The 16948-nt window shown below is 46.9% G+C and overlaps 1 protein-coding gene across 1 annotated transcript in view; it reads left to right on the top strand.

The window, feature by feature from the left end:
* The window catches only part of MAP3K5 (mitogen-activated protein kinase kinase kinase 5), a 209632-nt gene that overhangs the window by 151220 nt on the left and 41464 nt on the right, over positions 1-16948 (top strand). The window contains exons 15-18 of the mRNA XM_058307543.2: positions 974-1107; positions 8650-8777; positions 9236-9372; positions 10834-10939. Of these exons, the coding sequence (XP_058163526.1) occupies positions 974-1107; positions 8650-8777; positions 9236-9372; positions 10834-10939 (505 nt within the window). The remainder of the gene's footprint in view (positions 1-973; positions 1108-8649; positions 8778-9235; positions 9373-10833; positions 10940-16948) is intronic.

Raw genomic sequence — 16948 nt, 5'->3', positions numbered from 1 at the left:
TCAGTTTCTGCTTTATATATTTCCAGGCTTTGTTTGCAATTAGTATAAAGCCCATGATCATAATCCCTGTTGTGGATTATTTAATTCATCAGTGTTAATGTTAAATTTCCTTGCATATAAATGTCAGAAATCAATTATTTTAATGGCCAACTCTTTCCCTTCTATGAGCTGAATCTCGCTCTGGGCTGCCAGTTTCACACTCCAGGTGATAACAGGAGCTTGTGCTCATGTTCTCTTGCTGGTGTGTAGTGCTACACTGGCTTTCTGGAGATGCCCCTAAATCCTGTAGTTCCTGATCCAGACAAAGGATGTGGCTTTCCAGAGGACGCCTCCAGGTCTGTGGAGGCCGGCTGGCAACTCCATGCCCCTTTCACTTTGATCCACTTTTCCGTGTTTGGCTGACTTGCTTAGCAGTTTGGGGTTTAAGACTGCAGATAGTTTCCTTTCACATCAAAGATTTTTTTTCCCCTCTATTTTTCACTTTAAAAAAAAATTTTTTTTTTTTGGTTTAGGGAATTGGGCTGAAGCAAAAAGAATGCTTACTTTATCATCATCAACTGAAAAATGTCAAAATTCTCTTCTTATCCAAAGTCTTTCAGTGGATTTTTTTCCCTAGCAAGGTGTAGAATACTCTGTGGGCACAAAAAGCTCAGAAATGAAAGAAAGGTCAGTTAGATGCAAGAGATGTTGATGCCAATCATGCTCAGATCCAGAATCAATGAAAAACAGGTTTTATTGGGTGGACGTGGGCTTTTGGAGACGCTTTAAAAACATGTGCACACTGTCTTTTTTGTGTCAAAAGTGGTAGTTTTTTAGTTCTTGATGCTGCTTCTTAGAACATTATCTTGTTTCATTTTAAAGCCTTTTGATAAAGGAGAATGCTCTTTGAGAACGCTGATGTTTACAATGTTGATGTTTAAAACATAGAATGCAACTAATATTTCAATCTTCTCTCTGTTTTTTCCTTTTGTAGTATGACTATGAATATGACGAAAATGGTGACAGAGTCGTTTTAGGAAAAGGCACCTACGGGGTCGTCTACGCAGGCCGAGACCTGAGCAACCAGGTCAGAATTGCTATTAAAGAAATCCCAGAGAGAGACAGCAGGTATGATAACTGGTGAGCAAACGCTCTCTTTGAAGTGCTTTGGGTGGTTATGAGCATTTTAGAAAATGTTTCAGTGGGATTCCAGTGAATGAAACGGTCTCAAAACTCTTAATCAGGGAAGCCGACTTGGCCCAGTGGTTAGGGCATCTGTCTACCACATGGGAGGTCTGGCCCAGTGGTTAGGGCGTCTTTCTACCACATGGGAGGTCCACGGTTCAAACCCCAGGCCTCCTTGACCCGTGTGGAGCTGGCCCACGTGCAGGGCTGATGCACACAAGGAGTGCCGTACCATGCAGGGGTGTCCCTGCATAGGGGGGCCCCACGCGTGAGGAATGCACCCCGTAAGGAGAGCCGCCCAGCACGAAAGAAAGTGCAGCCTGCCCAGGAATGGCGCCGCACACACGGAGAGCTGACACGACAAGATGACGCAACAAAAAGAAACACAGATTCCCGTGCCGCTGACAACAACAGAAGCGGACAAAGAAGACGACGCAGCGAATAGACACGGAGAACAGACAACCAGGGTGGGGGGGAAGGGGAGAGAAATAAATAAATAAATCTTTAAAAAAAACAAAAACAAAACTCTTAATCCGTGCCCTCTGGGGTTCAGCTGCTGTGAAGTCGGGGTTCAGGAGCTGGACCCTGCGGGGAAGGGGCAGCCTCTCTGAGGTAACAAGGGCAGGGGCCGCTGCATGGGGGGCTGCGGTTCCATCGGACAAGAGTGGGCTTATCATCAAAGGGGAGTAAGCACTCCCAGAGTGGCCTGAGCCACACAGAGTGGGGCCTTGAGAAAAAGGGAAACCAATTCTAGAAAAAGGAAAGTGGCTCAGGGAACTGAGTATATCTACTGTTTGAGTCAGGTTTCTCCACAGAAACGGAAGCAACCGGATGTGTGTGTGTGTATCTATATCTTACCATATCTCTATCATATGTAATAACTATATATGATATATATAGATCTAGATTAGATCGGTAGCTATGGATATAGACATAGGTATGTAGATTCAGATATGGATATGGATTTTAGATGTAGATACATATATTTATTTTAAGGAATTGGCTCACGTGATTGTGGGGCCTGGTGAGTCCAAAATCTGTAGGGGAGGCCGCAGGCTGGCAATTCAGTAGGAGCTGGTGTTGGCGTCTTGGGTCTGAGAGTGTAGGGCATGCCAGCAGTTCAGGCAGGGTTTCTGAGCTGTAGTGTTAAGGCAGAATTTCTTCTCCGTTTTCGCTCCTGCGGCCTTGCACTGATTGTTGAGGCACCTACCTCACGAGGCTGATCCCCTTAAAGTCGTCCGACTGCGGATGTCAACCGTGCCCACGAAATGTCGTCACGACAGCACCTGCACCAGTGTTTGGCTACGTAACCAAGTCGTCGAGCCGAGCTGAGTCACACATCCTAACCATCGCGTCGAGAGCAGGGTCGTCTGCTGGCCCTGCCTCGTGCTCTGCCCTGTCGTTTGTGTCTCCGACTGCCAGTTCTCTCAGCCTCAGGGTTTCTGCCGCCTCTTGGCTTCTCTTGTGTCTTCTCTCTGAAGGTGGTGCACCTGCAGTCAGCCACAGACATAAGCTCTATGTTGAGTACTCAAAATCTGAAGGAGAGAAGATTGGATCGAGTCAGTTGTCACGGTAGTCCTTATTGGGCCAAACTTTATTTCTGGGCTGCCTCACAGGCTCCTCTGGCTGCTCTTGAGTCCACCTGCCTTGGGCCATGGCGGTGGGTCACACGGCCAGCTTTCCTCAGATAGAACCCTCCCCTGAGCTCCCAGAGTCCTCTGTCAACCCAGCATCTCGGCTCCACTTGTCAGTTAAAAGGCGTCTCAAGCTTAGCGTGGCTGTATTTGTTTCCTAGGGCTTCTGTAACAAATACCACAAAGTCGGTGGCTTCTAACAACAGCAGTTATTCTCTCACAGTTCTAGAGGTGAGAGTCCAAAAGGTGCTGCCTCGGAAGGTTCTAGAGAGAAATCCCTCCTCGCCTCTTCCAGCTTCTGGAGGTGCCGGCAGTCCTTGGCGTGCCTGGGCTGGTGGCTGCCTCACTCCAGCCACCGCCTGTCTCCAGGGGCCATTTTTCCCTCGTGTCGGCCTCTGTATCCTCTTCTTGTACGGACAGCAGTCGTGCTGGGTTAGCTCCCACCCAAAGCCACTGTGACCTCCTCTCAGCCTGATCACATCTTCAAAGGCCCCATTCCAGACAAGGTCGCAGTCACACAGACTGGGTGTTAGAACTTCCACGTGCCTTTTGGGAGAGGCACAGGCCAAGCCATAGCAATGGCCAAAAAAGGAAACCTGGGTTTTTCCTTCCAAATATCCTCTACCCCAGAATTGTCCTGCATCGGTTACCATCGCCCTGTCCGTCCAGCCTAAACCCTGCACTTCCTTGGGAGCCTCCCCTTCACTCGCGGTCTGCGTCCTCTCCACCAGTAATTCCGTCACCTCGATAGTGGATTCTGAATCTTTCCACCCTTCCCGTCGCCTCTGCTAGATATCCAGTCTGAGCTCCCAGGTCTCTCACCTAGACCCCTTACTGCAGCTTCCTCCTAACTGCTCTCTGCTTTCACTCTTCCCCTCCATCCCCCTGTCCCAGTCCGTCCTTCCTCAGAGAACGAGAGAGATTTCCTGAAGCAAAATCACGTCGTGTCCCCCGCTTCATCCCGACAATGGGTTCTTATAGCAGCCAGCATAAAATCCAGATCCCTGACCTCACCCCAAAACCACAGGCGAGCTGCCCTGCTCTGCGCTTCCCACCCTCCCGTCTGGTCACATGGGTGTCTTTCTGTCCTTCTGTCAATCAAGTGCACCTGGGCTACCCCACCTCCAACCTTGGCACGCCTGCCCCAGTTTCATCTTTTAGGCTTCAATTCAGATGTCAAGCTCTCAGAAAGGACTTCTCTGACCACCCCACGCGGAAAATGACACCACCTCCCCTGCAGCCAGTGTCCTAGGTCCTGGCTACCTGTCAGTCTGTCCATCCTAGTGCGTGACTTTCAGCGGTGGCCGCTCTGCATTCCAGGCAGGCAGGAGAAAAAGGAAAGCGTCCCAGAAATGTCTAGCCTAAGTTCACTTCTTTTTCGTGGGTCAATGATAACTACCCCTAACTTACAGGGCAACTTAGGGACCCCTTTCTTTCTGGCCGGTCATTCGATTTCTCCAGACAAAATCGGAAAAAGGGGCCAATAGATTCTAGGCAGGCCGCTGCTGTCCGCTGTTTCGCCGCATGTATAGTTCAAATTTATATTTGTTGTGGCATGGTGTTGGGGTTCTCTCTGTTAACTCATGAGACACGGTGAATTCTTTTGAAATTGTGATTGAAATTATTCATTAAATACCAATAGTGATGTTTATAAACCTGTCATGTTTAAATTTTTAGAAAACATTCCCATAGGTTCTTAAGTCATAAATACATGGAGTAGATTTCGAGGTAACCTAAAATTTAATGTGCTCACCCCTGGCAGGTTGCTGGGGCCACATGCACAAACAGTTAGGCACATCCCCTCCCCTTCCACCACCAGATGAATTTAAAAAGGCACTCAGAAAAAAATTGCTTTTAAAAGATCACTTTTGTCGCTGAAGTTTATTTTCCTGCCACAGTATACACACGAAGCACACCGCCACCGATGAAAGGTTTGCAGCCACAGTTCTGCTGCAGTGCAGCCGGCCTAAGGTGGGTGTTAGAAAACTCTTGCATGGCAAGCCCTTCCCTTCAGCAGATGATCTGGAGAACTTTTTGATACCTGTGTAAAGAGATTGCAGTGAATTCTATCATATTACTTTTGTAAAGCACAGCAAACAAAGGTGTTTCCCTCTACATGCCCTGGAGAAGTTTGGATGTTCCATGAAAGAGATAGCAGTGATAAAGTAGTTTAATGGGTATGAAAAATGCACGACCCGGCACTGTACTTATTACCATACAAATTGCATATGTAGTATGTAATGTATTATATAAGCTTATATATAATTGTATATATAATATATTAATTATGTAGAATTAACATATATTACCATCTGTAAGAAAGCTTCACAGCAGCCGTTTCTTCTGTGTTTCCTTCACATTCTAAAGACACTTGGTTGGAATAAGAGTGGTTGTAAGAGCGAGGTAGGAAATTTCAAGTACACCCTCATAATCTGTCCCCATCGAATGGTTCATCTCCGATTGGCTGGGTTCTCAGACCTTCTGCACACCCCCATACTGTTTAGATCAGCTATTTCTACTCAGCTGTATATTAGAGTCTGTGGGCAACTTTTTAGACATGCTGATACTCAAGGCCCTACTCCAAAAGTTCTGGGGTAGTGCTGAGTTTTGGTGTTTGTTAAAAGCCCTCCAGGAAACCCAGATGTCCAATCATGGTTGAGAACCACTGGCCTTGGTGGTTATAAATGGAGAATTGACTTGGAAGGCCTGTCTGGAGATACCTATGGATTAAGAGATTTTTCAAAGCAGTGTATAGATATCTTCGATTTTCTACACTTTTTCGTCTTTCCAGTTTTATAGCTAATTGAGAAGAAATAAGATTTGCTCATAATTCCCATAGAAAAGTACAGTTTATTGGCCTGAACAGGTTATAATTAAATGCTTAGTCAGTGCTTGGCACTTAACCTTGGTGAAAATTGCTGGGTGTTCCCGATAATTCCCATATTGGAAAAGAGTTCTTACTCTTAGCTAGGTTGAGTTCTGACTAATTGTAAATCATGGGAGTAGAGGAAGGTCTATTTGCTTCTCTGGGATCTTAAATTTAAGCATTCGCAATTTGATTTTCAAAAAGGCCAGGAAGTGAGAGCCTTTTGATTAAAGTAAACTGAGTTAATCGCTTGCTGCAAATTATTTAATTATCTTGATCCCCTAAGTCCCTAGAACAGGCACAATATTTGCTACCAACTTATACACATCAAGAGCTCTCATGACTTAGTGTCCATAAAGTGTTTTAAAGTCCATTTCATGGTGGCTGCTGGGTGCGGGGAATGGGAGGAAGAGATGAGATGTGGAGGCGTTTTCCGGACTTGAGTTGTCCTGGGTGGTGCTTCACGGACAATTACCGGACATTGTAGATCCCCCCAGGGTCCACTGGATGGAACGTGGGAGAGTATGGGCTATGATGTGGATCATTGACCATGAGGTGCAGCGATGCCCAGAGATGTACTTACCGAATGCAATGGATGCGTCATGATGATGGGAGAGAGTGTTGCTGTGGGGGCTGTGGTGGGGTGGGGGTGGTGGGGTTGAATGGGACCTCATATTTTTTTAATGTAATATTTTTAAAAAATGAATAATAATTAAAAAAAACACCACTAAACAACAGAAATACAATGTGAGCCCCAAATGTAATTTTTAGTGTTCTAGTAAACACTTGTAAAATTAAAAAAAAAAAAAAGTCCATGGCAAAGGTTATTTCAAGGCCTTTGTAGTTGAGGGTCATAGCCTAAATGTCTCATTGGTAAGACAGTCCACTGGCATTTCACAGATTGTCTCATTCAAGTGGTTATCAAAACGGTGCCTCGGTTGCTGTCTTGTATCCTGCTCAGGGGATCCCTTTAATACCTGCCCTTCATGTTCCTAGGGAAATGCTAAAGAAAAATAAAGTGAGTTCTAGATTGAAAATACACTTCATTTTTTCCATGCTGCTTTCTGAGTCACGTTTCACGGGTTATGAGAGGTTGTTTGAATTAAATGAATTTGGATTATTGCAACCTGCCAATTGCTTTCGCATTATAGCTTACCCTAGAAGAAAAAAGAAAAAAGAATAAAATAAAATAGGACTCAATAGAGAATAAGGCCTCAATAGTACCCAATTCTAGTGTGTGTTACTGGTATTTAAAATATGCATTTGCTCATATGGATTCACCACTGTAAGATGTGGGCATTTTTTACACATAAGGGTGAAGCTATGACGAGTCATCAGGTTTGTCTTCAACATGTCTTAGTAGTTAATGCCTTTCACACTGCAGAGAGATTTTTCAAATGCAAGGGGGTGGCTTTGAGTCTCCGTTTATCATTGCTTACACCCCACCATTTTGAGTTATACCATCATTATATTGGAGCCACATTGAATTCAGGATTGTTAAGAGTCTACAAGCTTTACGGTACTTAGCATCATCAGAAGTGTTGTTCGGTCTTTTCCAGAAATATAAAATACTTTTATAGTTTGAAACAGCAATATATACCAAGTACATGATTTTGCAACCTGGTTTAAAACTGGTCTTGCAGTGTGGAGGTGTGCTTATCGTTGGATAAAAATCGTAATGTAATACTTAGAATTGCTGAGGATTTTGAGGCAAGAGGCTCAAAGGAACTTAGGATCTTTTATATTTTCTGTTGAAGAATTGATGGACCTTTCGGGTAGTTGGGGAAATGAACATTAAAGGGGTTTGCAATTTTTATCTACCTGGACCAGGGTCTCCTGAAATAGTGAAATTACGCTGAGGACAGTGAGATGGAAAGTCGCGCTAACGTGGACAGAAAGCTGTGTGGATGCTTTCGATCCCCTGGGGTTCAAATCTTACTAGCTTTGTGGTCTCAGGCAGGTCTGGTCTTGGGGACTCATCTCATTAGTAAGATGACTCCTACTAGCCTTCTGCAGGGAGTTCTGCCACCCCTTTACCACCCTCTCCCATCGCCCTGTGCCTCGCTGACACGGCATTCTGTGTTCACCATGTGACGTTTGCCATGTCACGGGCTGCAGGTTCAGGGTTCCCAGGCCACCCGCACTTCTGACCAACTGGCTAAAATTCAAGAGTTCCCACCACCCCCTCAGGTCTAATGATTTGCTAGAATGATTTAGAACTCCGGCGAGTTCTGTACTTAGATTACCGTTTTATTACAGCAAAAAGACACACACCAGGAGCCAGAAGAGGCACGCAGGGCAAGGCCAGGGAGGGTGCCAGGTGCGAAGCTTCTGGTGCCCTCTCCCGGGGGGAGTCGGGACGGGTCCCCCTCCGGCACGGCACAGAGACGCGTGTCACCAACCAGGGATGCTCCCCTGGTGGCCAGTGGTTGTGGGGTCTCATCGCCCGGCACGACTGATGGAATCAAGCCACCGTTGACCTCAGTCCCCTTCCCCTTCCCCTCCGGAGGGCGGGTGTCACCTGGCCCGAAGCCCAATCCTCTTATCACCCGGTGGGTCTCTGTCCTGGCCGGCCCCACCCCGAGACTGCAGTGGGGTCCCCTGGAGTCACCCAGCTGGTGTGGATGAGGGGGGCACTGGGAATAATAGACACTGCCTTCATGTGGGAACCCCAAGTGTTTACTTTCCAGCCTCAGGCCTTTTTGGAGGCTAAATTTCTGACCCTGCCCCTTCCTTATGGGGCCATTTGTGACAAATGAGTTAATATATACGCAGAGCTTGAAACGTTGCCTGTCACAGTCTCCCCACTCTATCACAGCCTCCAGTTCATAGAATTTATGAGAAATAAAGACCTTAGGAAGTCGTATCTCAGTTTTTGTATGTGCATATATTTAGCTAACATTTTAAATGTGTATTCCTTAAATATACTTGCTAAAATAAATCCTGGCTACATAATTAGCTCACCAACATGTGCATATCTTTCAGATACTCCCAGCCCCTACATGAAGAAATAGCATTGCATAAACATCTGAAGCACAAAAATATTGTCCAGTATCTGGGCTCTTTCAGTGAGAATGGCTTCATTAAAATCTTCATGGAGCAGGTCCCAGGAGGTAAGAGAGATTTTCTTTCTTAAAAAAAACAAACAAACAAACCAAAAAAAAAACCACAAAAGATTTCTTGGGCTTTGAAGAAGAGAAAAATTGAATGTGAGCTACTAGATTACGAGTATTTATTTGTCTAAAATAAAAGAAAAATTATACATGTGACATTACCTTGCAGATTGTTTAAGATAAGAAAAAATATCAGAACCATTTTAGTGTCAGTAACCGTGACTTGAATTGAGATTAGCAACTGAGTGGCCTTGCACTTGTACTGTATTTGAATAAAGAGCCTCTTCAGAAAAGGGGTGCTTTCTTGTTCTTGTTTGAACCCTAAGGATCTAGCTCAGTGCCTGGGCCATTGGGAATAACCATTAAATACTGTTTTAAATGAATGCTACATTATTAATGTGTTTCAAAGAGCTTTATATGGTTGGGGTTTTATCCACTCTTTTTCACCCACTTTCCAGGAAGTCTTTCTGCTCTCCTTCGTTCCAAATGGGGCCCGTTAAAAGACAACGAGCAAACAATTGGCTTTTATACAAAGCAAATACTCGAAGGATTAAAATACCTTCATGACAATCAGATCGTTCACCGGGATATAAAGGTAAAGGTGCACCAGTATTCATGTCCCTGGTTTCCTTGTGGGTAATTGTTTTATTTGCAAAAGTTATATTGGGTTATGAGTATTCCTTTAGAATGGCAAAAGAGTCAGTCTTAGAAACATCGGAAATATGGAGGACGTCACCCTATCCTGAATCAGTTATTTGTATCCACGTCTTCTCTCTTCTCCTCAAGGAGTAAGCTCCTTAACCATGTCTGGGTTCAAATCAGTTCAGCCAACAAACATTAAGTCCCCAATGGCGTGCCCAGCACCTGTTAGGTGACTTTTGGGGGTGAGGGTGCAGCAGTACAAAGGATAACAGATGAGGGCTCTGCTGCTGAGGAGCTCAGAGGCCAGTTACTCTCTGTAACCCAGCCCATAGTAGCTCCTCAATAAGCATTTATTGAGTCACTGAATGAATGGTTGGGAAAAAAAATAGAATCCCCTTTCTCACAACCATCGCAAACACATGGATTGAAGTAAAATTGGATACCTCTATTAGATTCTGTTGAAAAAGAGAAGGTCCAGAACTAATGAGTTTTTTTATGAAGGCTGGGCTATTGAAAATAAGTTAATGTCATACCTAACATCAACCCAGGTGCCCACTTATCCGCAGGATGTTTAATTATATTCTCTAGGCGTTCCAGGAAAAGAAGTAAAACAACATAGGAAAGAAAGCAAAGTAGCTGGGAAGTTAGATTGTCAGAATCCCTACTCTGACTGGATTTCTCTAGTTTCTTGGCTATGTTATAGAAAAGAATTTAAGAACATGCCAGTGTAGTTAGGCCAGTAGTTTATTAACTATTTGCTTAAATGAGAGAATAGAAGTGGGAGGAAAGGACAGATTAGGGGTCCCCAGGTGTACTTTCTCGGGCTGCTCCAGGCAGAAAGAGAGCGATTTAGGTCCTTACTTTCCAATCATTAATCATTCCTCCCCTTGCTAATATTTGGGGGAAGGGTCCCAGCGCTTTGCTCTTTTGATTGATTACCCCACCTATCAGTTCCCCCGGAGGGACCCAATGATAATAAGCTCCTTGAGACTATCTGGGGTTTGTCCTCGGATGAACTCCGGTTCCAAATGGGGGACTCCCAAGGGGTCCTTCTGGCAGTCTTCTGATGGGGTCTTTCCCCCAGGGCATTTCCCGATGGGGTTTGATGGCCACCACCTCACCGCCCTGTTTTCCTGCCAGATTTTAGATTCCTCTTCCCATTCCCTAAACTAGCCTGCTCGCTCCCAGCTGTGAACCGCATTAAGCTCCAACCGGAGCCGGGTCTGACCTTGTGGACTTGAGGAGCAGATTGTGAATTTGTAAACAAGAATTCCCTGTTGCAATAAGTGATGAGTGAAGAGTACAGCATCGGGGTCCTGCTTTGCTCTGCCCACACCCTTTCTTCCTGGCCTTGCAAGCCAGCAGCACTGGAAGCAGGTGCTGTGCTTGATCACATCTGGCCTCTGTCCCCCAGGGTGACAACGTGCTGATTAACACCTACAGCGGAGTGCTCAAGATCTCGGACTTTGGGACCTCAAAGAGGCTTGCTGGCATAAATCCATGCACTGAAACTTTCACTGGTAGGTTTTCGCAATGATGATGCAGCTCTTTGTAATTAAAGAAGTCATGGCCGGGCTTGAGGGTAGTGTGAGAGACAGGTTTAGTCTGTGCTCACACTCTTAATCTCTCGCTACTTCCCAAAAATTGTTACTCACAATTCAAGCCCCTTTTGAATTTCTGTGACTTGCTCATTCTCCTGCCCAGTGCCGCGCAAAGGTTTTTTTTTTTAGTTAATTTTTTTTATTTTTAAAGAAGTTTTAGATTACATAAATGTTACATCAAATCAAGGTTTTTAAAAGCTCTCGGTTTGCCCTCTGTTTTCCCTCTCGTTGGATTACTTCTCTCCTGATTGCCCTAAACCACCGTAACCCTGGCAAGGATTTTTTTCTTTTGAGATTTCCTAGCCGGGCCTCTCTGGTTCTTGCTCTTATTTTCGCGGGGAGGCGGAGGCCGGGTTCCCACTGCTGTTTGCTGCCTGAGGCTGGTCTCCACACAACATAAACAGCTCCCTCCCCTTCCAATTCTGAAGGAGGAAGTGACTCACTCCCCAAGTGGGGTGGGGTGAGAGCTTTCTGGAGAAGCTGGGCTGTGCCTCCACTGAACTGCCTGTAGAGCAGAGTCCTGGGAAGGTGGCGCCCACGTGAGAGGCAGCCCTGGGAAACTGAGGGCAGGGGCCCCCGAGGCTGCCCGCGCGGTCGGGAGGGGCCCAGGACGCCCACCCAGCCTCCCTTCCAGCGCCTAGTGCCATTTCACCTACTCTGGCGAAGTGTTAGTTCTTGTCATTAGAGAGGGACGCTGAGGGGGGAAAAGGTGAATACTCTTTGGTCTACCGTAAAGCAAATTGCTGAGGCACCCCCATTTCTGAATTCCTGAGGTGGGTGATGGTACCTCAGCTGACAGGGCGGGCGGGGACCCCCCCACAGCTTGTAAGTGGTAGCACTTGGATCTTGGCCCTCTCCTTTGTGTGATCTACTCCAGCTTTCTCTCCACCGCAGGAGCTGTTCTGGTAGCCTGGGAGGGCAAAGGTGGGGCGAGGAAAACTCTCTTTTCTCCTCGCCAGCAAGCCCTGTGGCCCCTCCCGCCCCCATGGCCAAGGGCATTTTGGACACAGACCTAAATACATTTTTAATGTATTTTTTTCCCCAGCAATATAAATTCTAACCTATTCATCATTTCAAACGTCCTTCCGTTTCTTTCCTCATCTGCTCTCAACTTGGCGCGGGGCATCTTAGATACTGCCGAGAACTAGTCATTCCAGAGAAGAAAACCCCCGCTCGGCACGTGCTTTCTTTGGGAAGGTGTTCGGTCCAGACCGCCTGCGAATTTGTTTTCCACGTGGAGCTTTCTGTCGTGGCCACATACATACCCCGTAAAGGTTCCGGTCGGAGCCCCTCTCAAGCACATCGGGGGGGGGGGGTACAGTGCTGTGCGCCCCACAACAGTCACCCCGGGACTTTTTCATCAGCCCACACAGGAGCTCCGCACCCATGAGCCTTCTCCTGCCAGTCTTGAAAATACTGTTTTTTCACTTTTCTTTTGGCGTGTGAAATTCCCAAACGGGCAGTAGTGGGGTCCACCCCCCCAGAGCACTGGGCGTGGTCGGCCCTCTCCAGCCTTCCCAGGAGCGAGGCCTGCGACCAGGGCACCGACCTCCAGGCCCAGTGCCCCCGGCCAGGGCCTGGGGGGGCAGACCCCCGGCCCCTCGCCCCGTGATGCCCACAGCCCCGGCTCGGTGCCCTTCGCACCGCAGCGGCTGAGTCGAGCTCTGGTGAGCCAAGTTGGAAGACGTGGCTGGGTTTCACCTTGTGGCACTTGGGGCAAGGGGAATGGCCGCCGCGACCACCGCTTATGGAGTGCTTCCTGTATCCCTGACTGTGCACTAAGTGCTCTCCACGTGTTACTTCGCTGTAATTCATACACCCCCCAGTCGTCCCAGTTGATGGTGAGAAAATGAAGGTTCAAAGGGATTCAGCAGCCTGCCCAGAGCGCTAGTAAGCCCCAGAGCCGGGAGTCAAACTAGACTTAACATGCCAATTGGAATTCGTGCTCTTCTCCCCAAACCTGTCCGCCCACGCTCGTCCCGGCCCGGCCTCAGTCAGTGGCACCTCCAAATCTGGAGGTCCCTGCGGCGCCTCTCTTGCTCGCGCTCCCACCCCAGCCGTAGAGGAAGCCTGTTGGCTCTCCCTTCAAAACGTGTCCAAACTCGGGCCCCTGGCGGCCTCCACTGCGACCACCCTCCCACCCTGGTCCTCAGAAGCCAGTGTGCGCTCCCTGCGCTCCCTGCTTCCGCACTGCCCCCTGCTGTCCGTTCTCAACACTGCGGCCTGAGCCATCCTTTGAAACCATGAACCAAGGGGAGCAGGTGTAGCTCCGTGGTTGAGCGCCTGCTTTCCATTTTCGAGGCCTGGGTCCAATCCCCCGTGCATCCTGAAAAAGACATAAAGCGAGCCCTGTCTCTCAGAGCCCTCTGTGGCTTCCTCTTTCTTTCCGTGTAAACACCGCCGTCCTCTCCACGGCGGGCGAGGCCTGGGCCTGACGAGGGGCGGGGGACCGCTCAGCCCTCACTCCCCCCTCTCCACTTGGGCCACGCAGGATGGCTTGCGCCAGGCTCGGTCCAGTTTCAGGGCCTCGGCGTGCTTCGCCATCCCCCAGCCCTGCACGGCTAGCCTCTCGCTGTCTTCCCAGCATTCCTCCAGCCTACCACAACCACCCTCCCTGCTCTGCTCTGTTGCAGTTTTTATTTTTCTGGTCCTCACAGTCACTTTCCAACATACAGCCGATTCCCCTGGTTTGTAGTTGTCTATAAAGTCGCCGTGAATGAGTGAGTCCTGAACCTGCGCCCTCGGGGAGACGGGCCGAGGTTCCCACCAGCCTCCGGTCTCAGCATCTTCCTTAGTGGATCAGTACATGTGCCTAAAGACACCTTGCTTAGTGTAGATTGTCCACTCATTAACATTGAACTTGCAGCGGGCAGCCCAAAACCCAACCTGAGCGAAGCTTATTGAACTCGTATTTTCTCCAAAAGGCACAGTCCAGCCTTTTTGTGCTTAGAAGTGCTAGATGGCCCTTGAGCACTGTGCCTCGGTGCCGGACAGCGAAGTCATCCGCAAAAAGCCTAAAAGTATGGAAAACGTAGCACTATGTGGACTGCAGAAGAAACTTGTGTCCAGCAGGAGAGCTGCCACCGGAAGGCAGAGCGTCACCGTGCTTGGCCTCAGCTGGGAGTGTGTGCATTGGCCGCGCTGCACACGTCCACAAATGACTGTGAAAGGGCCATGGGTATTGATTTTGGGGTTACAAATACATTTTAGCGAGTAGGCAAATTCCTAAGTAGGGAATCTGTGACTAAGGAGGCTCGATGGTGTTATATAATTTACTTCTATAACATGCTTTTAGTTTATGTTCTGTCTCCCGCTATGAACACATCGCTCCATGAGCCCAGGAGTTCTGTCTATTAACTCTACTGCTGGCACCTCAGTGCCCGGACCAGCCAGCCCCCAGTAGGCCCTCAGAAGGGATCTGGGGAATGAATGAGTAAATGGAGTGTGATGTCAAAGTGTAAGCTTTTAACCACTATGCTATCTGGCCTTCCTGGGTAGTTGCAGGAGCAAAGAAATTCTAAAATAGTTTACTTTAAAGTAATTTATTTTTAAAAGTTTGGAATGCAGTTTATATGAGCTCTGGGTTTTAGAGTTAATATTCTCATGTATTTTTCTTAGGCTAATGTTTAGATTGTTTTGCATCTTCATTATCTAGCTTTGCCAGTCTTTTAATGTAAAATATTATATATCATGCTTTTAGAGTAAAGAAAGGAACAGATATGAACTAAGCCTGGTGTTTTTTTTAAGATTTATTTATTTTATTTATTTTATTTATTTCTCTCCCCTTCCCCCCCAGCCCCGGTTGTCCATTCTCTGTGTCTATTTGCTGCGTGTTCTTCTTTGTCCGCTTCTGTTGTTGTCAGCGGCATGGGAATCTGTGTTTCTTTTTGTTGCATCATCTTGTTGTGTCAACTCTCCGTGTGGGCGGCACCATTCCTGAGCAGGCTGCACTTTCTTTCGGGCTGGGCGGCTCTCCTTACGGGGTGCACTCCTTGCACGTGGGACTCCCCTATGCGGGGGACACCCCTGCGTGGCAGGGCACTCCTTGCATGCATCAGCACTGGGCATGGGCCAGCTCCACACGAATCAAGGAGGCCCGGGGTTTGAACCGCGGACCTCCCATGTGGTAGACGGACGCCCTAACCACTGGGCCAAGTCCACTTTCCTAAGCCTGGTTTTTGTGACATCTGCTCTCTGGGAGATAATTAAACACAAAAGGTAGTTAGAACTCCTTGAAGTATTATCTGATGGATAATAATATTGTATGATATATTAAGACATAACTTGCACAGTCCAGTTTTTAAAATGAACTATATTTTTGATCAGTTAAAATTCCCACGCAGGTGTTAATGCAACTTAAATTCTATTGCCAGTTTTATTTTAGACCCAGAGACAACCAGAGAGAGTGGCGGGCTTCAACATATAATTTCTTAAAAGCCATTTGATAGTGTTTAAATCATAAAAAGTTATCACTTGGAAGAAGGAATAAATGAAGCGTAACTGTAACAGATTTCTACTGAGGGTGGGCAAATCTTTTGGGAGACTGGTCACCTCATCCTTGGCCACGTGAAATGCTTTCCTCCAGAAGTTTTGACAGTGTAAGCTGAGAGCAGACAAGTGCAGTTGTCTGTTAGCTGAGCTACTGCTGTGTTATGATGAGGTCTAGAGAAACCTGGCAAGATGACGGGCTCAGCGGATGTGTCATGCTTCTAATTATTATAGTAAACAACAGCCAGTTTCTAGCCTTTATGTTTCCTGTGATTCATAAGAGTAGCTTAAGCAATTTTGGGTAATAATTGTCACCTATAAATCATGCATGAGGCATTCATCAGAGGTGTCTGTATTTATCAAAATGCCTGTCACTTTGGTGACAAATCAGAAAATCCTGAAGTATCCCTCTTGGCAAGTGCCTCAGGATGTGAATGAATTCAACGTGGCATCTTGGGTGGGTTCCTGTTTGCTGATTATGTAATTTGTAGGAGTCTATCAGAAGCATGGAGATAGGGCAAAAATTTGCTCCAGTTCCTGCTCCTGATTCATTGCTGGACTCCAGGAAATCACTCTCAGGGGTATTAGAAATGCAAATCCATCCTCATCTGGGCCAGTGCGGTAGCTGCAGTTGAGTGTTCACTGGGATGAACGAGCTTTACTTGGCTCCCTTGTGATGCTCCTTCCATCAGACCACGGGTCATGCGGCCTCTGAAATGTCCTCTCCTTTTCACTTTATTCTTTACTCCCGGTCCGACGATTTGCCCGCATTTATGTCACCTGACCTATGACCGATGACCTAGTAATGGTTCCGTGGGCCACAGACACACAGGCACGCAGGCAGGGATTATGTACATTTGACTGAGGAATAAAATACGCCTGAAACAGATGACATCCTCTTCTATCATTTTTTTAATTGGGTTGAAATTGACATCAAATTAACCATTTTAAAGTGAACAATTCAGGGGCATTTAGTCTAGTCACAGTGCCGTGCACCCACCACCTCTATCTAGTACCAGAACATTTTCATCATCCCCCGAGGAAGCCCAGAGCCCATTAAGCAGTTGCTTTCCCCCAGGGCCTGGCAACCACCATTCTGCTTCCTGTCTCTGTGGCGTTCCCTAGTCTGCACGTGTCATATTAATAAATGGAATCATTACACTCTGTGGCCTTTTGTGCCCCGCTTCCATCACTTAGCATAATGTGTCCAAGGTGTGTTCGTGCTGTAACATGTATCTGTATCTCATTCCTTTGTATGGCTGAATAATATTCTACTGTATTGATACAACAGAGTTTGTTTATTCATTCATCCATCGGTGGATTTTTTGCCATTTCCACTTTTTAGCTTTTGCAAATAGTGCTGCTTTTTTTGGTTTTTGTTTTGTTTTGTTGTTTTTTATTTAATTTTTTAAATTACTAGATCACAAGGAATGTTACATT

The sequence above is a fragment of the Dasypus novemcinctus genome, chromosome 11 (genome assembly GCF_030445035.2).
Source record: "Dasypus novemcinctus isolate mDasNov1 chromosome 11, mDasNov1.1.hap2, whole genome shotgun sequence".
NCBI classification, from domain to species: Eukaryota; Metazoa; Chordata; class Mammalia; order Cingulata; family Dasypodidae; genus Dasypus; species Dasypus novemcinctus.
This window is presented reverse-complemented; position numbering and strand designations above follow the sequence as displayed.